At 51.2% G+C, this 23,509-nt stretch overlaps 2 protein-coding genes and 1 long non-coding RNA gene across 3 annotated transcripts in view; all 3 read right to left on the reverse strand.

Annotated features, from left to right (window-relative positions):
* Window positions 1–16,886, reverse strand: part of TCF25 (transcription factor 25) — a 22,837-nt gene extending 5,951 nt beyond the window's left edge. The window contains exons 1-11 of the mRNA XM_035024547.1: window positions 16,370–16,886; window positions 10,474–10,638; window positions 9,415–9,489; window positions 8,409–8,527; window positions 7,586–7,651; window positions 3,981–4,063; window positions 3,255–3,385; window positions 2,764–2,863; window positions 1,697–1,790; window positions 397–489; window positions 189–294 (exon numbers count right to left, since the gene is read on the reverse strand). Of these exons, the coding sequence (XP_034880438.1) occupies window positions 189–294; window positions 397–489; window positions 1,697–1,790; window positions 2,764–2,863; window positions 3,255–3,385; window positions 3,981–4,063; window positions 7,586–7,651; window positions 8,409–8,527; window positions 9,415–9,489; window positions 10,474–10,638; window positions 16,370–16,720 (1,383 nt within the window). The 5' untranslated portion in view covers window positions 16,721–16,886. The remainder of the gene's footprint in view (window positions 1–188; window positions 295–396; window positions 490–1,696; window positions 1,791–2,763; window positions 2,864–3,254; window positions 3,386–3,980; window positions 4,064–7,585; window positions 7,652–8,408; window positions 8,528–9,414; window positions 9,490–10,473; window positions 10,639–16,369) is intronic.
* On the reverse strand, window positions 10,912–13,492 carry LOC118023441. The gene is made up of 3 exons (XR_004682800.1): window positions 13,330–13,492; window positions 11,761–11,797; window positions 10,912–10,922 (listed from the first exon to the last, which is right to left on the reverse strand). It is a non-coding gene; the product is annotated as an uncharacterized LOC118023441 (long non-coding RNA).
* A 3,156-nt stretch (window positions 16,887–20,042) lies between the features above and the next one.
* The window catches only part of SPIRE2 (spire type actin nucleation factor 2), a 33,377-nt gene continuing 29,910 nt past the window's right edge, over window positions 20,043–23,509 (reverse strand). The window contains exons 13-15 of the mRNA XM_035024549.1: window positions 22,335–22,362; window positions 20,935–21,050; window positions 20,043–20,631 (exon numbers count right to left, since the gene is read on the reverse strand). Coding sequence (XP_034880440.1) covers window positions 20,409–20,631; window positions 20,935–21,050; window positions 22,335–22,362 — 367 coding nt within the window. The 3' untranslated portion in view covers window positions 20,043–20,408. The remainder of the gene's footprint in view (window positions 20,632–20,934; window positions 21,051–22,334; window positions 22,363–23,509) is intronic.

The raw sequence follows: 23,509 nt of genomic DNA on the forward strand, positions 1-23,509 counted from the left end.
CGGGTGCGTGCGAGAGGGCGCGGGCACGTGCAAGCCCACCTCGAGGGACGCGGGGGCCATCCCATTCGGCCCACCCCCCACCCCTGCAGCTGTGTGCACATGATCGCAAGGAGCAGGGGAGACAAAAAGGGAGCAGGGCACAGACTCTGGGCTGAGCAAGGCGAGGAGAAGTGCACATGCACACCCACCTCCCACTCCTGAAAGAGGCGGATCAGGTACTCGTAGTTACGCGCCCGCAAGGCCAGGTGGTCGATGAGCAGCAGCATGCACAGCGGGTCCTCGTCGGGCTCCAGGCTTCCGGAGGCGGCAGAGGGAGAGAGGGCAGTGTGGGCCGGTGTGGATGTCTGCGGGCTCGTGGCCGCGGAGACCACAGGGGTGGCAGCAGCGGGCGCTTACCTCAGAATGAGCTTGCAGAACTCCAGCGCCGTGCGCGGGCAGCCACGCTTCTCCAGGAAGCTCATCTGCTTGTAGAGGGCCAGGTAGAAGCTCCTAGATCCAAGACAGTTCCTGGTGAATCAGAGTGGCAGCGACCCCAGAGCCACACTGCCTGGAGGCCTCGTCCAGCACCGAGTCCACCCTCTGTGCGCTGGCACTTCCCGTGTGGCCTGAGCACCGTGACTGATGGCGAGTGTTCCTGTCTGCAGAGAAGGTGATGCTCTGCTTGTCGTCTGCAGTTACGTGGCTAGCCGGGTAGAGAAACAAGCTTCGCCGTTAGCTGAAACCGACTTGTTTTTGGTTTACTGTTTATCGTCTCGGGACAGAGTCAACCTCTCCACCGTCTCTACGTCTGAACGCACCCTGCAGTCTCAGGAGCTGCACGCAGAACTGCTGCTGGATACGTCAGGTTGGCAGACTCCAACCGTCCTGGTGGACTAGTGTTTTTATCGATGACCGCCACCCTGCTGGTGCGTGCAGAGGTTAGTGTTTTATAACCTGTGTCTCCAAGAACGAAGAATTCAATTGGAGAGACAAACTGAACACACATGAAACCAGACAATCTGTGCAGTGGCGGGGGGGAACTTGTGTGCCCTGGGATCCGAGCTGACTGCCAAGGCGCGGAAACACCCAAGGCTGGAGATGACCAAGGACGCTGGAGGCCATGAGAGGGTGAAGAGGGCACCAGGACAGAGGACACCCCCTCCCCGCCCTGCCCCAGGGTCCTGAAGGCCAGGCCGAGGGCAGGAATCCAGTGGGTGAGGCTGTTCAGGCCTCCGTCAGTGGGGGCTGGTGCCAGGGTGGGGCTCTGGGGCAGGAGATGCATCTGCGAGAAGAGAGTGTCACGCAGTCATGACCGCTCAATGCAGGGAACAGGATCAGGCTGAGTTCGAGCAGCTCAATGATTTAGGAAACGACACATAGGGCTGCCCACAAAGCATCCCAGAGCATTCTAAACTCACGAGGTGCAGATCCCTTTGTCCAAATATACGAGGAAACACAACTACAGACCCCATGATAATGAAGTGGCTTATCAGACTCGCTTCTAACGAGGACAAATGTAACCCCAGGCTAGCCCAATCCATCTGTCCTTGAGCCCTCCTGCGTTCAAGTGGTAAACACAGGGATCCTCTGGTGTGAGCCAGCAGGTGGGACACCTCGGGGACAGGCCCCTGCCCCGTTCCAGCGGCACCTACACGGGTACTCCCATCCCGTCACAGCTCTGATGCACCTTGACACACCTGTCATCCAGGAAACCCACCTGTTCTCAGGTCTGCGGTAATCCAGCCGGCAGGTCCCGCTAGTGAGGCTGAATAAGGGGTGGAAGGCACACTCCATGCTGTACAGCGCTCTCTCTGAGGGCCACACAAACACAGGGGAGGTGTCACGGCCAGCACGGTGTGGCAACTGCAACCCCATCCCCCATGGCTCATAAAGAAAGCTCTCAAAGCAAGAAGGCAGCAGAGCGAGGATTCTGGGAAGTGCCACGACACAGATGTGCCTTTGGGGATCACTGCTGCCTCTCTCTGCATCTACTTTACCCATAAGCACGACATTCTAGACAGACAGATACAGGCACATGTCCTCACAAAACCCACATGCACATGTCTGCAGCAGCTTAGTCACATGATCCAAGGAGTGGAAACCACCAAGTGTCTGCCAAGTGCTGGCAGATACACAAAACATGGTCCGTCCACACTACAGAGCATCATTTGACTGGAGAGGAGTGAACCCTGGAGACGTTACGGTAAATGAAAGAAGCCAGGTCGGGGCGCCTGGGTGGCTCAGTCGTTAAGCATCTGCCTTCGGCTCAGGTCATGAGCCCAGCGTCCTGGGATCGAGCCCAGCGTGGGGCTCCCTGCTCGGCGGGGGGGAGGGGGTCCGCTTCTCCCTCTCTCTCTGTCCTACTCATGCTCTCTTTCTCTCTAATAAATAAGATCCTTAAAAAAAAAGCAACCAAGTAGACATATATCAGAGCATTTCACTCATAGGAAATGTCTGGAACAAGCAAATGCACAGAAACAGGAAGGAGCCTTGGGTGGGCCAGGGGCTGGGGTGGGGTGGGGAAGTGTCAGGTGATGGGCAGGGATTCTTTGGTAAGTTACATAAACGATCTAGATTTGGTGGTGACGAGGCTGTACAACTCTGGCATGAACTAAACCTCTACCTCTCTCTCGCTCTTCCTTTCTTAAAAAAAAAAAAAAAAGAAAAAAAAAAGCCCTGGCAAACCCCCGTGTCCTGGCTATCACCTTTTAAAACAGCACCTACGCTCCTCCCGAAGAGGTACTCTGAGGCACAGCAGGGCAGCGTACCCAGGGAGGCTCTTACCCACAAGGTCTCGGGCCATCTCCTGATCCTCCTGAAAGCGACAAGCATCGCTGAGCTGCAGAAGCGAGTCAACGTGGTATGGGCTGGTCTGGAGCAGAACCTATGAGCACAGAGGGAACGATGATAGGGCTAGAGGTCGTGCCTCCTGGACAGCAGGGAGCAAGGCACCAGCCCCAGACAGGGCTTTCAGGCACTGAAACGTTGGGAAAACGTCACAAAGAGTGACATCCACAAAACCCTCACCTCACACCAAGCTCGTCACCGCTGCTGAGTCACTGACCAGGCCTCTGGTGGGAGTAGGGACTCTGCCCCAGGACCTCCACCTTCACCCTCTGCCACTCCCCACAAGCAAGGGGCCCTGGGAAGATGAGGCGAGCCCCTAGAAGCACCTTGCCAGGGCCCTCAGCCCCTGTGATCCAGGCCCAGGGCAGCCTGGGTTACTGAGGAGAGGATGCAGGCTGGGCGAGGACCCTCCAGGGGGACACACGCACCACGATGTTGTTGGGCTCCATGGACTCCACGGCAGCCAGGAATTTGTGCTGTGTCTGCTGGTACTCCTCACTGTGCTCGAACGCAAAGGAGGAGAGGCCCTTCTTGGACTCCAGCAGCCGCATGGACAGACCTGTGGAGAGTACAGCGTCAGGACCCTCGCGCTGTTCCTGGCGAGGCGTCTCTCTGTGCACACTCCATGGAGTCCCCATCAGAGGGTCTACTTTCCCAGGATGTCTGGGGCCGACTGCCCGTGGCGTGGTCCACACCAGCATCCTGTCTACGCTTTTCCCATGAAGAGGTTTCTTCTCCCATGGGTGTGGCCGGATCACCAATGTCCCAGGACAACAGGGACACGGGACAGGGGCAGGGCAGGGCCGTCACACGCTCCTTTCATGGTGACGGTGGGCGCCCCAGTCGGACCCCATGACCCAAGGGTTCTCAGACACGGGGCATTTGCTCCACACCCCAAGCCTTTCTGCACTGTTGCTGTTTTTCTTTAAGTTACATGGACTTACTAGTTGGCAACAAAATATAAACTATCCCACTTAGAAAATGAACTAGATTGCTTCCTACGATACAGGATCCACAGGAAAAAAGAAAAAGGTAGAAAAAAGCTTCATGAAAACCCATTTGAGAAAACATGCAGCTGGTGTGTGCAGGGAGAGGGGGTCCTTGGTCCCCCAGCACCAGGCCAGGGTGCCCTCACACACCCCACAGCCCCTCACCTGGTTTGGTGTACCGTGGCCAGGTGCTCTTCGGGGTCGTCAGCCATGTACACTTGGGGTACACACGCTGCCTCTGCCTCGGCCTGGGGAGAACAGACATGGTTACAGCTTCTCCTTCACTGCCTGACCCCCACAGGCACCATGGAAGCAAAACCGTGGGGAAGGGAAGGGCGGGGGCGAGGGTGCACAGGCATGACCAGGACACGACGCAATCTGTGTCAGCAACAGAACAGGACCACCGCCAGATCAAACTGGAAACTGTCATCTAAACGACCAAACAACCAGAGAAAGAAAGAAAAACGGGAAATTTACAGTCCAGCAAAATGGTAGAAAAGAAAGGTAAAAAGGAAACAAAAACTGAAAACCAAAAATAAAGACCCGGAGGAGAGCAAGCCTGTAGGTGCCCCATGGAAGGAAGCGAGCCGCGTCCCCGTGCATCGGGCTGGACAACGCAATGCCGGCTGGGCACAGAGGGCAGAGGATGGCCTCTGTGCCTCTGTCCTGAGGTGGGTCCTCTCCTCCCCGCTCAAGATGCCACCAAGGCAGCAACAGGTTTTGAAAAGGGAAAAACGATAACCAGGAACAGAACTGGTGTAGCAGGACACTGACGTCAACGCACTTCTGGTGGGAATGAGCAAGAAAGAGAGCACCAGGGGGCAGCAGGGGAGGGAGGTCCAGCTCCCGACACGCTGCACGTGGACTGCCCTCTCTCCTCAGCCACGTGCTCCACCTCCGTTATCCGGGGGTCTCTGCTGCAGGTGCCAGACCGCCCCCTTGAAGCCGTGGCCGCAGAGAGGGGTTACTGCGCTATCACTAATGCTTTCTTTCTTTTTTTTTTTTTTAAAGATTTTGTTTATTTATTTGACAGAGAGACACAGCGAGAGAGGGAACACAAGCAGGGGGAGTGGGAAAGGGAGAAGCAGGCTTCCCGCCGAGCAGGGAGCCGATTGTGGGACTCGATCCCAGGACCCCGGGATCATGACCTGAGCCAAAAGCAGACACTTAACGACTGAGCCACCCAGGCGCCCCTGCACTTGATTTTCTAACCGAACGTTTCAGGTTTGATTCTATTTTATTTTATTTTTTTAAGATTTTATTTATTTATTTGACAGAGAGAGACACAGCAAGAGAGGGAACACAAGCAGGGGGAGTGGGGGAGGGAGAAGCAGGCTCCCTGCAGAGCAGGTAGCCCGATGCGGGACTCGAACCCAGGACCCTGGGATCATGACCTGAGCCGAAGGCAGACGCTTAACAACCGAGCCACCCAGGCGCCCCTAATGCTTTCTTTCTTAAGCTGAGTAATGGGCATGTGGGCATGTGGACATTCTGCTCTGTACTTTCTTGATAATCTGAACCACTTCATTAAGAAAAAAAACTTGAATAAGAATCTGGCTTATATTACGAACAGAATAAAAGAGGATGTTTCTTCCCAACAAGAGGGCAAAACTGCAGGAGGAAAAAACAAGGTACCTGAAAAGCATGGTCAAAATCTGAAGAAAATTTCTCATTAACTCTAAAATTTTGAGCTTCTAGCCCTGAAATCTTGGCCAGGTTAATTTTTGTTTCTCAATCAGCAGCAAAACCAACATGAGGTTTAGATTCTGGGATAACTCTGATCTTTGTTAATGTAACAGTTCTTAGTGGTTGACGAGCTGTGGTAGACGCAGTGAGAAATGCTCTGAGCAGGAGGGTCTGTTTGCAGGACTTTGTGTAGGAGGTGTGGGTGTTCAGCTTTCCGGATGCCCAGCACCGAGTCCACTTCTGACCGGGACCCTGGATGCTCAGAACTGCCTGGTGCCTGGAACCGCAGGGATAGCCCAGCCCCGCAGTGAGCTGTCCATACCGAACGTACACAATTCGGGCAGGTGGTCAGACACTAGCAGAGCAGTGGGAGGCTGGCCATGCCCGACGTGTCTGTCACTGGAGGCTGTCAGAGAAAGAGCCGTGCACATGCCCTCTGCAGATTCTGAAGTGGCCACCAGAGAGGACAACCAGAAACACATTGAGTCTGTCTTTGGGCAGAATAAGGAATGAGGGAGACGAGAGAACCAGAGCTTCTCAGGGAAGCCTTTGGTGGGACTTAGGATATTAAATCGGTATTCTAGAAGCACACTGCTACTATAAAGACAATAAATGTAATCACCGCGAACTATGATTTGCCGAAACAAGAGTAGGCAGAAGTGTGAAGAAACGGCAAAGATGAACCAAGCAGAGGCAAACCAGTGGGGCTACGGTGGGGAGATACAACGTTCAGCCTAGGACAGTCCATGTGACAAAGAGGAACATCTTGAAGTGAAAATGTTTTTCATCAATATTCCAAAAGAAAACAAAATCAGAAACCCTTGTGTCCTGAATAACTTAATACCCAAGATAAAACCAAAAACCATTAGCAAATAACAAGAAAAAGTGCTCCACGTACACGAGACAGAATCTAAAACTCCTAACTCTACCATAGGTCAGAGAAGGAAGAAACTACTCAGAGAGCAGGTGACCTAAGGTACGTGGAGCTAATGCAACATGGGAATAGCCACCGCTGGGTAATTTCACTAGAAATGGCCACACAGATGCAGGGAGACTGCAGCCAACACAGAAGCCGACACTTGTCCCCTGGGGTAAGTGCATTCCCCTCGTACACCAGGGTGAGGAAAATGGTGCCTAGAACCCAGCCATGCAGAACCAGGTGGTGTGGCACTCCCGCAGAGTTCTGTGGTCCTGGGGGACAAGATGTGTGTGCATAGGGGGCCCAGATGGGTGCAGGAAGCTCTCCTGAATTGTTACCTTGGAGGGGGGTGCCAAAGGAGACAATTCTAATTCCAAATTGCTTCATTTTTGGGGGGGGGGGGAGATTTTATTTGAGAAAAGCAGAGAGAGAGAACACGAGAGCATGTGCCTGCGGGGCGGGGGGGGGCAGAGGGAGAGGGAGGGACAAGCAGACTCCCCGCTGAGTGCAGAGCCCAAGATCATGACCCGAGCTGAAAATAAGAATCAGATGTCCAAGCGACTGAGCCACGCAGGTGCCCCTTACCTCAATTTTTTTATAACAAGTATTTAATTCTACATTTAGAAAAAAATATATACGTGAAAAGACAAAGCTTCTGCTGGTGTGGGCGCTCCCAGTCAGAAGTGGACTCGGTGCTGGGCATCCGGAAAGCTGAACACCCACACCTCCTACACAAAGTCCTGCAAACAGACCCTCATGCACAGAACATTTCCCACTGCATCTACCATAGCTCGTCAACCACTAAGAACTGTTACGTTAACAAAGATCACACTTACCTCAGAATCTAAACCCCATGTTGGTTTTGCTGCTGATTGAGAAACAAAAATTAACCTGGCCAAGATTTCAGGGCTAGAAGCTCAAAATTTCAGGACCTCCAGAATCTTTGTAAAATTGTGACTCACGTGCTAGCTAAGGCAGTGGGAGGGATGGAGCCCAACTGTTACCGAAAAGGTCAAACATCAACCTTTCTCTGACCCTTCAGGTTCCTCAGAACCCGAAATCCTAAGGCATTTGCAAGGTGCTTTACCTACCCCTTCCCCAAGGGTTTAGAGGCCTTGAGAATATTCCCTCCCTTTTCTGAGAACACAGCCAGTGTTGAGCTTACCTTTGTTCCCCCAGCACAGCTCGAGCACCAAAATACCTTTTCAGTTCTGTGTCTGGATTCAAGTGTCTAGAGAATTGAAAATTTTACGAAGAAAAACGAAATTGAGTTCTTCTACAACGATTCTGGATTCTTTTTTTTTTTTTTTTTAAAGATTTTATTTGACAGAGCGTAAGCAGAGGTAGAGGGAGAAGCAGGCTCCCCACTGAGTAGGGAGCCCGATGTGGGACTCGATCCCAGGACCCTGAGATCACGACCTGAGCCGAAGGCAGACACTTAACCAACCGAGCCACCCAGGTGTCCCCGATTCTGGGAATTCTGAAAGGTCACGTAAAACCCAGCAGGGAGAACAGCTATTCTAACATGAAAGACAACTGGCAGGCCTGCATTCTTCAAAACCATGCTGACCGGAAACAGAGGCGGCCAGTACTGGGGCCAAGCCTGAGCAGCCTCAAATCTACAGACTAGATCAAAGTGGGCTCACTGACTCAGGAATAAAGATGGTTTTTTGAACACAGGCAACAGTCTCTTTAGTAGGGGCAGGGTTTCATTAGGCATCTACTAGAACAAGAGAGGAATAATTTATCACAGAACGACATCTTACTTCAACACCGTTTAAGAAAAAACATTCCCAGATTTATAAAGTTAAGGATGGATCCTTGGAAACAGAAGTTTTCCCCTTTCCTTCTTTCTCATTGCTCCTACTGCCTAAATGTTTGGCAATAAACCTACATCGCTTTTAAATATAGGAAGTTTTCTTCTTTTTTAAATGTTATTTTTCCTTTTCAGGGAGTCTCTGTCTCAGCAGGAGGGAGAGGAGCTGTACCTGTGTTCCACATACAGGACGTGCTTCTTGGAGCTCAGGGGAGGCGGCCCGGGGCGGTTGAAACCACTGCTGTCCTCAATCCTCTCCAAGATGCGATCGATATCTTCCAGCCCATGTTCCTAAAAACAACAGAACACAGACTTTATTTTAAACATCGTAACAATCAATAACAAAATGATTTTTATTTTATTATTATTATTTTTTAAAGATTTTATTGATTTATTTGAGAGAGAGAGAATGAGAGAGAGCACATGAGAGGGGGGAGGGTCAGAGGGAGAAGCAGGCTCCCTGCCGAGCAGGGAGCCCGATGCGGGACTCGATCCCGGGACTCCAGGATCATGACCTGAGCCGAAGGCAGTCGCTCAACCAACTGAGCCACCCAGGCACCCACAAAATGATTTTTATAAGGAACCAGCATTATATTGTGTTTACTTTCTGGAAAACAGTATAATCCAAATACTGTCTACAGCACATATATTTAGAAAAAAGGAGAGATGCTTCAATAGAGGAAGCTCAGAATTGGCAGGATCACAGAACCAGAAGGACCCTTGAAATAACTCAGTCACAAACCTGATTGCTCGTCCTACAGGTGTTCCCACCTCTTCAGGTAGGACTTGAGACAAAAAAAAGCTACGACCTCTTCAGGAGACACAGAATCAGACGGTGAAGAATGAATGAAACAGATGTTCTCACAACAGACCGCTCCTGGAGGATTACACCTCACCATCCTATCAGTCCATCAGCACTAGAAAAAGGTCAGGGCACGGGGGCAACAGACTAGAAGGAACTCTGCCAGCCAGAGAACGTCACTTCAGATGGTGGCCAGGAAATGAAAAGCACAGAATGAGGTCTAACCCTCAAGGAACAAAGTGGACTAACATAAGCAAAATTTGGTTAGTGACTTTCACTGACCTCTGAATTATATTCCTAACAGGAAGGAATCAAAACATCAAATAAAAATGAATTGCTTCTAACACCACCTTGAGAAACAGCGAGATGCACATACCAAAATTTCTCCTGTAGAGTTTTTCTTATTTTTCTGTTTCTTTTTCTTCTTTCGGAGTTTGCCACTTATATTAGACTAACAAAAGAAGCACATTTTAGTCAATGGAAACAAACAATAAAATCTTAATATCTGAGAATTAAAGCAGCAAGCTGCAGAGGGATATGGAAACACAGGCTTGGCATCCCCTCCCTCCCACCCCGAATGTCCTGTGAACTACTTCTCCAACACATACCTCCCACTGACCTGCAACTCTGGGCCTACATCCAACTTTCTCCCCTATTCCTTCGTGAGAGGACTCAGGGTTTCCCAGGACCTCAAAAGGTTCACAGGGTCTGAACCATACATCCACCTGCCCTCTTCTTTCGTCTTTCACTTTGCCAACCACCCTCCCTGCCACACTTAGCTACCCTGGACACCTGGGCCCCTGCACTGCACGCCCCCTCCCCCCGCACACACACACGCCCTTGGTGCCTCTGCCGGAATACCTCTGGTGCCTTCAACTGGCCACCTCCTTCCCTGCAGTGTAGAGCCCCCCGCCACCCAAGCTCGGGCAGGTGTCCCACTCTACGCCATGAGTCAGGTCTCTCCAGCTGCACTTGTCCATCCGTTTCTGTCCCCCTTTCAACTAGAGGTCCCCGGAAGGCAGAATTGTCCCCAGAACCCAGCAAGCTCGCAGTAAGCACTTGCTGCGTAAACAAGCAAAAGATCTCCTTAGAGACCCTCCCCTGTGCCATGTACAACAGCCACACCCCAACGCTAACTTGATCTACGCATTTCCTCAAGGCATGGCCACCCAGGGCCCTGTCCACCTGACCAGAGCTCCAGACACACAGTCACAGAGAACACACATGTTGCAAGTAGAAACAGACTCTCCCAAAGTGTGAAGGCGAGTCTGGTGCCAGGGAAACTCGTCTAGGGGACCCTGTATGTGCCCCCCTTGATGCCCACAACTAGTCTTGAGGATTTCATGCAAATCTTATCAGGGGCCCCAAGGAAATGCTGGGGCAGCTGCAACTGCAGAAAATGACAGCAGAGAGTGTGTGTGGCTGGTCCCCATACCTGCTCTGGGGGCGCTGCCTTGTCAGCCACTTCTCCAGCTTTCTTGCTTTCTGCACCTCCACTCTGGGACCTCCTTTTGTTCCCTGACACCACAGCGTCTGTGAGCAGACAATCGGGTCTCTCCCCATTCAGCACAGGTCCCTCCTCAAGGTCTTCAATGTTTATCTGGAAAAACAGATGGGAGAGAACAAGGGTGTTCCAGGCAACCCGGTCACGGAGTAAATGGTGATACTGAGCTGTGTCAGAGTGGAGAGCAGGGCAGAGCTGGGGCGAGGAGACATATTCAGGGTCACTCGGAGGTCGCAGTGGGAAGAAACACCTACATCCATGTGCCTGGCAGAGCCGCAGTGCTCACCTTCTCAACAAGCTCTGGTTCAGGGTCATTTTCGTCAACGAACCCCCGAGAATGCTGGGGCCCGGGGTGGCTCCATGTGTCTCTGTCTTCAGAGCTGACATAATGAAGAATCCCCAAACATTACAACCTATCTCCCTTACTGAACACCACCCTAGGGCACAGATTTGTAAATACATTTGTTCAGCCAATGCATTAATGTTCTTTCCTCCTACTGGGAGTTCTAGTTCAACTCATCTACAGTAGCTGACAGGACAAGGAGCTAGGGGAAGAAAAGGTACCTAAGGACTGACTTAGCTAGAAACTCTTCCCTGATAATAAAAGTAGCTCACCCAACAGAACCTTACATAGCAGTGAAAAGGAACGAACTGTGCACGTGCACGCGCAAGCGAGCACACTCACACTCTGGAGGCAAGACGGGGGCAGGGTGGGTACAAGTCATTGGAGAAGTTCTGGCCCTTCAGCAAGTCAATGAATAAACAAAAGAGGTCAACACTAATAACTACTGGACTAATAATGACCACGTTTCATCAACCAGATGGGATGGACCCCATCTAGTGCACTGAGGTCCAAAAATAACTGAAACAGTCTTCAATTTAGGACATCTGACAATTTAGGACATTAAACAAAATAAAAATAAGATCTACTTTAACCCCCACAACCCTGAGATAACTTTTATTTTTTTAAAACTGAGATCAAGGGGCGCCTAGGTGGTTCAGTAGGTTAAGCGTCTGCCTTTGGCTCAGGTCACAATCCCAGGGTCCTGGGATTAAGTCCCACGTTGGGATCCCTGCTCAGTGGGGAAGTCTTCTCCCTCTCCACTCTCCCGGCTCATGATCTCTCTCTCTCTCTCTGACAAATAAATAAATAAATAAATAAATCTTAAAAAAAAAAAACCACACACACACACACACAAAACTGAGATCATACTGTACCTGGTCAGTTTTCAGTGATTCTTTCTGGATCTACTGTCTCATTTGGGAAAGTATCAAAGAAGAGAAAGCAGGAACAAGTTTTTGTATCCTTTGGTTTTGCTTGCTTTCTTTACCAATGGAGATTTCCATGTGGCAAGGATAGAATTTAGGAGTATATCATGCTTATCTGTCTATAAATCCATACCTGACTTGAAAATGCTAGAACTCTACCAAAATAGCGTCTGTCCCAACATCACCCAATACTATGGCAATTCCTATTGTGGACACCGTCTTTTGAGTGGCAGCTTTGTAAAGCCAGGGGCCTGGGTGTGGTCTGGTTGGTTTAGATTTGGGAGCAAATAAAGAAAACTAGAATGAGGCCTCCTGGGACATTTCCTATAAACAATGGGGATCCAGGGGGGAATTGGCACCCATACTTCAGCATTCAAACAAAAGGGACCTCCAATGCTCCTAGTGAAGCTGGGTGCCAATTTACTCTTTTGTTTTTCCTTAAGATTTATTTATTTGAAGGGCGCCTGGGTGGCTCAGTTGCTTAAGCATCTGCCTTCAGCTCAGGTTGTGGTTATTTCTTAATAACATTATCTTTTCTTCAGCTTACTTTAAGAATACAGTATTTAATACGTATAATGTAGCTTCTATGTCATCAATAAGGCTTCCAGCAAATAGTAAGCTTTTAGCAGTTAAGTTTTGGGGGAATCAAAGTTATAGGCAGATTTTCAACTGCATGGGGTTTAGGGCCCCTAGCCCCAGTGTTGTTCAAAGGCTAAATGTAATTCTTCGTGAAATATTGATCTTCCTCACTTAAAGGGAACATTTCTCAATGCTATCAAGTCTGATCGTCTTTAAAAGTCTATTTGTGTGATTTTTAGCAGACTGTCGAAGTCGTCCTTGACCCCCAAAACACTGAGTCCTATCTACATCATCCCCAACCACTGCACGGTACGTTATGCTGCAAACCTTGAACTATACATTTGAAACGGGTGAATTTATCAAATATATATTACGCTTCAATAAAGTTGGTTTTTAAAACCTACTCTGAAGTAGAAAAACGATTTCTAATCTAAAGCCAAAAAAAAAAAAAAAACCTCACCCAAGAGCCAGTCATGAGGACAAATTTATACACTAACAAAGGACAGTGTCTCTCTGCTCTGCTTTCCTCTGCTCAGAGAACACTGCTGGCCCCTGGAAATGCCTCTAAGTAAACCACTTAGGGTCACATTTCTACTTAAGTTCTACTGCACCCTTCACTTGGTTTCCAGTGTCATTTAATATCTGCATTGGCAGCGTGTTCACTATATGCCTAGCTTGGGCTAAAGGCTGCACATGTTAATTCATATATCACGCATGACAACCCCATGAAGTAAAGTAAGATCATTCCTAAGAAACAGAGAAACTGAAGTTTGTGTTAGATATCTTGCCTACATTCTCACAGCTTTGAAGAGGTGGAGCCAGGATTCAAACCTAGGTCCTTCTGACTCCAAAGCCTGTACGCATACATTCTGGCTGGAGACAATACTTGCTGGTCCTCTTAGAGGAAATGCTGACTCATGCAGTAACTTTTCTGCATACCTGGGTACCAGACACAGGGTGGTGAGTACACGTTGGGAACGGCACAGTCTGTTCCCACAAAGCTTATACTTCAGCAGGGAAACAAAGAAAAAACAAATTTAAAAAAAACAACAGGTAATTTGTATGGTATGCTCTGTGTTAATAGCCAGGGCAAAATGAGAAAGAAGAGACATGGGAGTGTGGACGTAACTGTACCTTTTTTTTTTTTTTTTTTAAGATTCTGAGAGAGAGAGAGTGTGTGCGCGCAGAGGGAGAAGGAGAAGCAGGCTTCCCGCAGAGCAGGGAACCCAATGCAGAATTCCATCCCAGCACCCTGGGATCATGACCTGAGCTGAAGGCAGACCCTTAACGACTAAGCCACCCAGGCACCCCTAAGATTTATTTATTTTAGAGAGAGTGAGTGCAGGGGAGGGGCAGAGAGAGAGAGAAAATCCTCAAGCTGACTCCCTGCAGAGCGCAGAGTCCAAGGATGCGGGGCTTGATCTCACAACCCTGAGATCAGGACCTGAGCTGAAATCACAAGTTGGATGCTTAACCAACCCAGCCACCCAGGCGCCCTGGGGTAAGTGTACTTTTAAAACCAGGTAGGAAGGGTAGGCAAGACTGAGAAAGTGACATCTGAGCAAAACCTGAGGAAGGAGTGAGTCATTATGACACCTGAATAAAAGGTGTTAAAGGCAGAAGAGACGGCAAAGGGGACAGATTGTGGCTAGAGCACAGCAAACAAGATTATAAAGAAATGAGGTAGGAGAGCTCATGGGGCGAACTGGACCAGCCTGGAGCCATTGGGGGGTTGCGAAGGAAGGAGGGCTGAGGTCAGACACGAGCCTAACAGGAGCACTGTGGCTTCTGTGATCAGACAGACTGCAAAGGAACAAGAGTAGAAGCAGGACTGGGTAGAAGGATGGTGATGATCCAGGCCATAGGCAATGGTCACCCTCCCCAGGTGCTGCACCTGGAGCTGCCATAGGACTTCCCAATGGTCTGAGTGTATGGTGAGAGAGAGATCAGAACGCCTTCACGTTGCTGGTGTGGACAAGAGGAAAAATGGAGATGCCCTCCACAGAGACAGGGAAGGCTGGAGGAGGCAGAAAGGGCAGTTAAACACTGGGTTTGAGATGTCTGTGAAAGGTGTAAGAGGAGACAGATGTTCAGCTGGATCCATGAATCCCAAGACTGGGAAGGACATTGGAGCTGGTGATAGCAACATCGGAAAGCAGAAGGCGGTGGGGGGCCTGGGTGGCTCAGTCGTGAAGCGTCTGCCTTCGACTCAGGTCATGATCCCAGGGTCCTGGATCGAGGCCCGCGTTGGGCTCCCTGCTCAGCGGGAAGCCTCTTCTCCCTCTCCCACTCCCCCTGTTTATGTTCCCTCTCTCGCTGTGTCTCTTTCAAATAAATAAATAAAATCTTAAAAAAAAAAAAATGAAAGAAAGCAGAAGGGGGAAACACAGACAGAGTCCTGAGCAGGTACAGCCCAGGTCCCTCTGACGTGATCTCACAGGGAGGTCCACATCAGTATTCTTCCTCTCCCTTCACACGTAAGCACCTGCCACTTTTACCATTTCTCCCAAACATTCTGCCCCCCCCATCCATTTACCCTCCTTTCTTCTTCAGCAGAAACATTAACTTGCTTCAGAGACAATTACCATGACGTGGTTGAGAATACAAGTTTTAAGTCAGAAAGCCTAGATTTACTCTGCAGGTGTCACTTACTACTTCATTTGCACAAGGGGGACAATATGACCTCCTTTCCAGACTACGAGAATCCCATGACACAGCAGCAGTGCCTGGAATGTGTAAATGTCCTCCAAAGAAAAGCTACTGGTGTTAAAGACTAAATCTGGGGAATATGGGAAAGAGAAAGCACAAGCTGCTCAAACGTCCATGGAGATGGCCGACTACAGCACAAATTGGTTTCAGCCTGTGAACAAGTGAGATGGGAAAGAAGACTTCAGTGTTTTGAAAGAAGTCAGAAAAATGGCAAATTTAAGGACACGTGATGTGACAGAAAAGTGGGAGACAAACTGCTGTGAGTCCAACTGTGGGAGCTGGAAGATGAGCACAGGGAAGTTAATACTACTCTTGTTTTTGTACATGTTTGAAACTGTTTATAATAAATTTGAAAGAAATGACAAGAAACAGGGCAGAGGGGAGGGAGTTACTTCTGGTCTCAGAATCAGAACAGGTGGAAGGAGACTATGGAGAATCTCAAGAAAGGACTTGGTCCCACCTCCACCACAGACTACAGCTGAGGCTCTCTCTCCTTCAGAGGGAAGGTCAATTACCCAACTCCCAGAAGGGAAGCCCACATTCCCCACCATCTAATGATGGGCTCCTAACTTGCCAAGTTTACGTAAAGATGGGAGCCACTGCAAGACCAAGAAAGCGCTTACAAAAGGTCACTGGTTTCCCCATCATCTTCAGACCTACTGCTGTGTGTTCACCCACTCGGGCACACCGTGGAGGGGATCCAAGGTGAGCACAGCGGACAGTCACCTGCCCGCACAGGGAGGTCAGAGAAGCGAGAATAAGACGCACAAGCAAAAGTACTGACTGAGGCCAGCTAAAGAAACCCCGGTGGGCGTTTACTCCCTCAGTTCGCATCCATCGTGTTATCTCTGCGCCAGACACGTGCTGCGGGGGACCCAGCGATGAGCAAAACACCAAGTCCTGCGCTCTGAGGAGTTGACAAGACTGTCTGCAACGGCCCTGCGAGGGCCTGGCGTAGGCAATGCTCAACCCTGAAACAACGCCAAGAGCCCCCAGGCCCTGAGACGTGAAGCCCCGCCCACTGGGCAGCGGACCCGCCCCTCGACGTCACGCCCACGCCCACTCCGCCGCAGCTCAGACCGCAATTGCCCTGCCTCCTCGCCGCAGCCCCAACCCAACGTAGCCACGCCCACCACACAGCCCGCCTCACCCACCTCCTTAGCACCGCCCCCGCGGCAGCCCAGACCACGTGTCGCCCCGCCCCGTGACGTCGCGGGCCCGCCCCCTGCCCCCTCCCACCACCCCCACCCCAGGCAGCCCCGTTCCTCACCAGCTCGAACCGGTTGTTGACGCAGACGCCCTCCTTCCCTGCGCCTCGGGGGCGCCGGCCACCTGGACCCCGCTTTGCACCTTCTTCTTCCGCATCATCGTCATCGTGGAGGACAAACTGCAGGGCGCCGGGCCCGAGGGGCTCCTGGCCGCGCTGTTCCCCCCTCAGCCTCCGGAGGGCCCGGCGCGACATAGGACCCAACGGCCGCTGACGTCTGGAGACCGGGAGAAGGAAGAGCAGAAAAGAGAACGGCCGGCGCGCCTGCGCACTTAGGGCGCGCTGGCGCGAGGCTGGCGTGTCGCGTCTGCGCGCTGAGGTTCTCCGGAACTTCCTCTCGGTCAACAGGGGCATTAAAGAAGGTGCGGGCGCGTCCAGGCCAGTTCTCGCGCGAGTTGGGCGCCTCCGTGCGGCGGTCTCTCTCGCGGTCCCGGCGCTGGGTGTCTCCGGGTCTTCCGGAGGCGTGTCCGCGATCGCTGTCGGGCTGGGGCGGGGACTACACGGGCTCCGAGTCGTCTACACCGGAACCTAGACCCTGCTCTCTGAGTGCGGGCTCGCCGGGCGGGAGGAACCTGCAGGTGGGGCTAGGTGAGGAGGGCGAGCGCGCAGGTGGGCGCACTGCCTCGGGGCGTTCCACCTGTGGTGGGGCACAGGTGATAGACAGCTGGGCGACCTGGCGGGCAGGTGAGTGCTCTCGGTCCGCCTCCGCGGCTGCAGGCGGAACATTTCCCTCCTTATTGAAAGTAAACACATCCAAACCGAGGAGCTTTCCAAAGCTGCAGATTTCTGGACCTCTTCCTCCCCGGGATAGACTGAAACCGAATCTTAGGGGCTGTCCTGGGCGTTTGCCTTTTGTTGTCGTTAATGCGTCCCAGGCGATTCTCCTAGGTACGGGAATCCCTTACTGTGTTTTAACCTCCTGGGGAGATTTTTGCAATGAAGATCAAGGACCCACCCCTAGCAATTCCGAGGTGGGGTCAGGCATTGATATTAAGAGCTCCTCAGGGGATTAAAATGTGCAGGCAAGATTGAGAACCCCTGCACTGCAGAGGGCCAAATACAGGAGCAAGAGGAAATGGGTGTGAGTGTGTTGGAAGAGAGGAGACGGCAGCCTTGAGTGTGGCCATGGCACTGTACCAAATTCTTAGATCCTGGGAATAGTTATCCCCCCCGTTTACAAGTAGAGAAACTGGGATTCAGAGAGTAACCGGCCCAGGTAGAACCTGGATTTGCATGCAGGTCTGTGGTTCCAAGGTTCAAATGAGGAAGGCCACTGGCAAAGACCAAGAAAGGGAGACAGGGACAGGATGGGTCATGGCCTCTGGGATCCCTCTCCCTTGACCCTTGAGTTCCACCCCATCCTGCCTTCCTCTTAAGTCTGAATGTTCCTCTCTCAGACTGGGAATTGGGTCTCCAGAGACACACAGAGGGAGAGGATGTGTGCACCCACATGTGCGTGGCTGGTCAGCCCGTACTGGTCTTCAGGATCTTGCAGTACTTCACACTGGCTGTCTCCAGTCCATTAGCTGCTGTCTCTGGTCCTGGACATGCACCACCTGCTCCAACCACTCCCCTGGAGTCCCCTAGAATTTACCCTCCCTACTTGCCATAATGCTGTTATTAAGGGGCTATGCTCAGCCCCCCGGGGAACCTCCAGGACACCACTCTCTTGTCCATGCTATTGTCCAAGGCCAGGCTAGTTAAATAGATTTTGTGTCACCCCTGAAGCAGTGTGACCAATTTATGCAGGTTTCTTCCCTCCCCTGTGGATGAAAACTTGGGGAGTCTCAGCCTGGAGCTGCTCCCTCCTTTGTGCTTCCAAAAGAGAGCAGCCATGTACTGCTGAGAGATGTAACATCAGGCCCAACCCAATCATGAAATCTCGCCCTGTACCACCGAAGGCATGGCCCTCAGTAAGGAGTTTGGTTGTAAACAGCTCTAGAGAAAGCTCTGTTGGTCACAGTCTAACTTAGGTGAGGTAGAGATAGGGCTTGATTCAGTGGGGTGACTGCACGGCTTTCAGTACCTGGGGTCAGCAGGAGGCGAGCTCCGCAAGAACGTGGACACACCCTTCCGACTTCACCTTCAAGATTTATGTGGGCCCCTTGCAGCTCAGCCTAGCTGTCCCAACATGGGTTTTTATTTTTATTTCCAAGTATTCCTGTGTGGAGTAGAACCCTGGTTTCCCACTATTGGGAACATGGGCCTGAAACTATTCCCTGGCCCACTTCCTCACCTGTGTAATTAAAACAATGACAACAACGCTCACCTCCCAGGAGCAGCTGCCCATGGAGGTTGCTACACAAATATTAGCTTTCCCATTGCTGGCTGTGTGACTAGGAGCAAATCTTTATCCTTTCTGTATCTGCTTCTCATTTTTCTCTTTTTTTTTTTTTTTTTTTAAGAGAGGGAGAGTGGGGCAGAAGGCTCCATGTCCAAGGGGGGAGACCAATGAGGGGCTCGATCTCATGACCCTGTGATTATGACCTGAGCCGACATCAAGGGTTGGACACTTAAGCGACTGAGCCACCCAGGAACCCCTTTGCTTTCTCATTTTTAAATGGGAATAATAATACTCCCTGCCCATAAAATGCCCAGAAGTGTTGGAAGCTGGTGTTTTTATTGGCTGTTGTAATTTAGTGTAATTGAATGTCATGGACGCCAACTGATGAAGTACCCTCTCCTGCAGGCCCCTGTGTTACAAGTCCTGACCCTTGGGGCCTCCTCTGGGCCCCCGTCCATGTGACAGGCAATTAGAGCCTGGCATCTGATAGGCCTGGGTTGAGGTCCCAGGTGAGCTGTGTTTCTTTGGCTTAATTGCTTCCCCTCTTGAGCCTCGGTTTTCTTACCTGTAAGGTGGGTTGACACCCACCTCCCAGATGCATGTGGCAGGCAGAGCACGTAGGTGCTTCTCCCGCCATTCTCCTGAAGAGCAGGTGGAGCTGCCCCCACCCTGCAAACCCTAAGGGAATCATCTGCCCAGAGAACAGGAGTAGGGATCTGGGGATGAGGCCGGCAGTTTATAGGCATCAGGCTGAGCCACATGCAGCCCTGCCGGCCATGGGACCAAGATGGCCAGATCATGAAGTTGGGCATCATGGACGGGAGTGGGCCTGAGCACCTTCATCTCATGATGGGCATCCTGAATGTGCACCAGAGGGCACGTAGCCCCTAAAAGCCCAGCTTCTGCCCTCGGAGAATGTGCCCACCACTGTGGCTCAATAGTCCTCAGCCTACACCCCAGACAAAAGACTGTGAGACCACCTTTATTAGGCCAAGAGCAGCTGTGTGTACAAATTTACAGAGTTCCTCCCTGCACCAGGATCACCAGCATCACCAGGGCCCTGGAACCAGCACCATCTCTGGACCTCTGAGTCTGTGAGGATGGCTGGGGCATGGAAGCTGGGCAGGGGGCAAGGAGGGAGCTTGGCCTTGAACCTTCCAATTGGAAGGGCATGATGCCGCTAGGAAAGTATCTGCCCACTCCTGGTCTTCCCAGCTGCCTCTGCAGGCCAGGTTCCGCTCAGAATGCTCCTGTCTATCTGGGGACCAAAGCATCCTGTCCCAGCCTGGACATCTACCCAGGGAGGGGAAGCTGCTGTGTTCTCATCCTCAGGATGGAGAAGAGAACCAACACGGGGGTGGGGGTCTTCCCAAAGCCCTATCATCTGGAATCCACTGTTGTATCTCCAACCTGCCCTTCTTCCTGAGTGAGAAAACCTACTCCAGTGCCATCCCCTACCCCCAGCCAAGGACTCCCAAAAGCAAACAGCCTCCCCCGGGGAGGGTCCTGAAGTGAGCCTGACCCCAAATAAACTCTGGGGCCAGGAAACGTATATAAATATATAGGCTGTGTGTATATATCATATAAATGTATCTATATATGTATATATGTACATGCACACTCAGGAGGGCAGGCCAGCAGCTGTGCCCCAGGATGGGGAGTTTCTTAGCCAGGGGGCAGGACTAGCCTGGCTCCTCTCCAGAAGCCTGGCCACCTTGAAAAGCCTCTGGCTAGGTGGCCCAGGAAGGCTGAGAGCCGTCACTTGAAGTTGAGAGTCCCGGTGTTAGGGATGTAGAGGGACTGGGTTTGGCGGGTACGGCGAGGCGTGGTGTGGAGGGCATCCACACTCCTGCGGCTAGAGCGCACCACGTCCGCCACGAAGCTGGTGCAGTCGCTGCACACATCCCTGAGGACGCAGCCGTGGGTGTAGATGTGCGGGAATGCCTCCTCCACACTCTGCCACTGGGGCCCCTGCAGGGATCTGGAGCAGGACAGAGCCGTCAGGGAAGTCTCTCCCCGGCTCCTCCGTAGCCACAGCCCACCCGCCATAACCCTCCCATCCCCTCCCCCCAGCAAAAGCTTTTCCTCAAGAGGTAGCTGGAGTCCTGGGATCCGCCCACCAGTTCCGTTTCCAGCTCCCAGACCCTCTGAGAAGTCTCTTACTGGACAGCTGCCTTGGATTTCCTTGTCCTGGGAGTGTCCTAGCAAACCAGCCCCCCAGCTCCTTTATTACTGTCAGTGCCTGACCACCACAGCGATACCAGCAAAGGGCAGAGGAACACACTGGAAGGCGTCTCTTTTCTGGGTCGGTGTAGTTCTGGCAGTTGACACCCTCCGAGGACTCTCAAAGCCCAGCGCGTAGACGGGAATGTGCGCAAACTTCTTAGAAGGCATCTTCATCTACAACACACAGACGGAGAGGTGGACCAGGCACGCCCCGGAGACAGGCGCCTGCACACACACCCCCACCCCCAGGGACAGCCACCAGCTCTTGGCCTGTGTGACGCTCTGGGCGTGTCTAGAGGCCATCGTTTGCCCTATGTGTGCTCTCCGGACCCCCACTCCATGCCTGCCATCTGAAGGCCTGGGCCCCCTTGCTTGGTACCCACGCCCAACCACAACCTGCACTCCCCTAGACAGACAACCTGTAATGTATACCATGTGGCACACACCCTGCATGCAGTAGATTCTTAATGTTGACTAGGCGGCGGTCTCTCCGCAGTGGAACGGCAGAATACGGAGGGTTTGAAATCGAGGTGGTAGGACCCCTTCCCAGAGGCCCTTGTTTCTAGGCTGGGGTGCACCAGGATGACATAGTTCTAAATGTGACCACCCCCTGTGTCTGTACATCTGCAGATACAAAGCCCCCCCCCCAAGACTGCCACGAAGAACCTGCCAAAAACATTCAAAGCAGTTGTACTGCCAGAAGGGAGGGCCTTCGGAGGGGAAGTGAAGGGCTTTTCTTGGCACCAGCCTGCTGACGTGGAATGTCAAAAAACATTTGTGGGGGGCGCCTGGGTGGCTCAGTGGTCAAACGTCCTGCCTTCGGCTCAGGTCATTAGCCCAGGGTCCTGGGATCGAGCCCCCATCAGGCTCCCTGCCCGGCGGGAAGCCTGCTTCTCCCTCTGCCACTCCCCCTGCTTGTGTTCCCTCTCTTGCTGTGTCTCTCTCAAATAAATAAAATCTTTAAAAAAAATTTTTTTTTAAAAGACCACCTACATGTCTTTAAAAACTACATAGTCTTGGGGCGCCTGGGTAGCTCAGTCGGTTAAGGGTCCGACTCTTGATTTTGGGTCAGGTCATAGTCTCAGGGTCATGAGATCAAGCCCCACACCTTTCTCCGTGCTCAGCGGGGAGTCGCTTAAGATCCTCTCTCCCTCTAAAACTAATGATGTAATGTATGGTGATTAACAGAATAAAAAAATTAATTAAAAAAAAGATCCTCTCTCCCTCTGCCCCTCCCCCCACTCAAAAAAATAATAATAAAAATAAAAACTACACAGTCTTGGAAAGTATAGGGATGGGTTTTGTGAGGAGGAAGGAGATGGACAAGCTGGTCCATGTGTGACCAGCTCATAGGGGACAGTAGAGCCTCTGTGCACCCCCCCACTGTGGCTCAAGCCACGTCAGCTACAGGATACCTCACACACCTGGGGCCCTGCGCAGACCCCAAACACTCCTCACCTTTATGCTGCAGGAAGTGCAGACAGCCCTGGAAGGGAAAGAGGAGGGTCAGCTGTGAAGAGGCCACAGAGAAACCGTTCCCGCCAGTCAGCTGCCCTGCCCCCTGCCTGACCCCCAGTTATTCAGTATTTCGCTTATTTTATCCCCAAATCTTGCTCTTCTTTTTAATTAGCTGTACATCCAAAATATTTCTGCCACTCACAGCTCTTTCTCTGGACGGTTTGGTCTGGGGATTCTTCATGTGCCCAACACTCCCACGACAAGCCCCTCCAAACCAGAGGGGCCATAGTTGAGCGGCTCAGTTTTAAGGAGCGATGAACATCTTTTTATTCCCCATTCCTGATTTCAAAAATGAATGCCTTCTTGGAAAAACCCCAACAGAGAGAGGACTGTAATGGAGACCCAGGAGTCCTCAGAGGCAATCCTGCTGACAGGTTTCCTTCTCCAGATCCAAGTGCGATTGACAAAGATACACATTTAAACGTAAAATAAAAATAAATGGGGTATTATGCGTACTATTCTATAAAGATACATCAGGGGACAAATTGTCCAAATTTATTCTTTAAAAGAAGGGACGGTGTCCTCTTGCATGGACATCTTATAATTGGTTTGCCATCTAGAAACCTCTGGGTTAATTTTATCTTGTTTCACTGTGGTCAGGGAACGTACTTTCCATGACTTGAATCCTTCTACATTTTTGAGACCTGTTTTATGACCCAGAATACGGTCTATTTTGGTAAATGGTCCGTGTGCACTTGAGAAGGAGTACATTCTGCTGTGGTTGGGTGGACTGTGCTATGAATGTCAGATCAAATCGGTTGGTAGTGTTCAAGTCTTCAATATCCATAGTACTTTTCTCTCTGCAAGCTTATCAATTGTTGAGAGAAGGCTGTTGAACTTCTAATTAGAACTATGGATTTACCTCTTTTTCCTTGCAACTTTATCAGATCTTTACTCCACATATTTTTGAGCTCTGTTGTTAGTATGTCAAGTGTTTACAATAGTTATTTTCCCTCCTTATCATTATGACAGGAACACCTTTATCTCTGGTAATGTTTTTTGTGATCTACATTGAAATTAATACATCATCTTTCTTTTGACTAGTATTGGCATGGTCTATCTTTCTCCACTCTCCTTCTAACCAGTCTGTGTCTTTTTAGGTAAAGTACATGTCT

Source organism: Mirounga leonina, unplaced genomic scaffold (genome assembly GCF_011800145.1).
Source record: "Mirounga leonina isolate KUSES-001 unplaced genomic scaffold, KU_Mleo_1.0 Mir_180, whole genome shotgun sequence".
In the NCBI taxonomy this organism is placed as follows: domain Eukaryota; kingdom Metazoa; phylum Chordata; class Mammalia; order Carnivora; family Phocidae; genus Mirounga; species Mirounga leonina.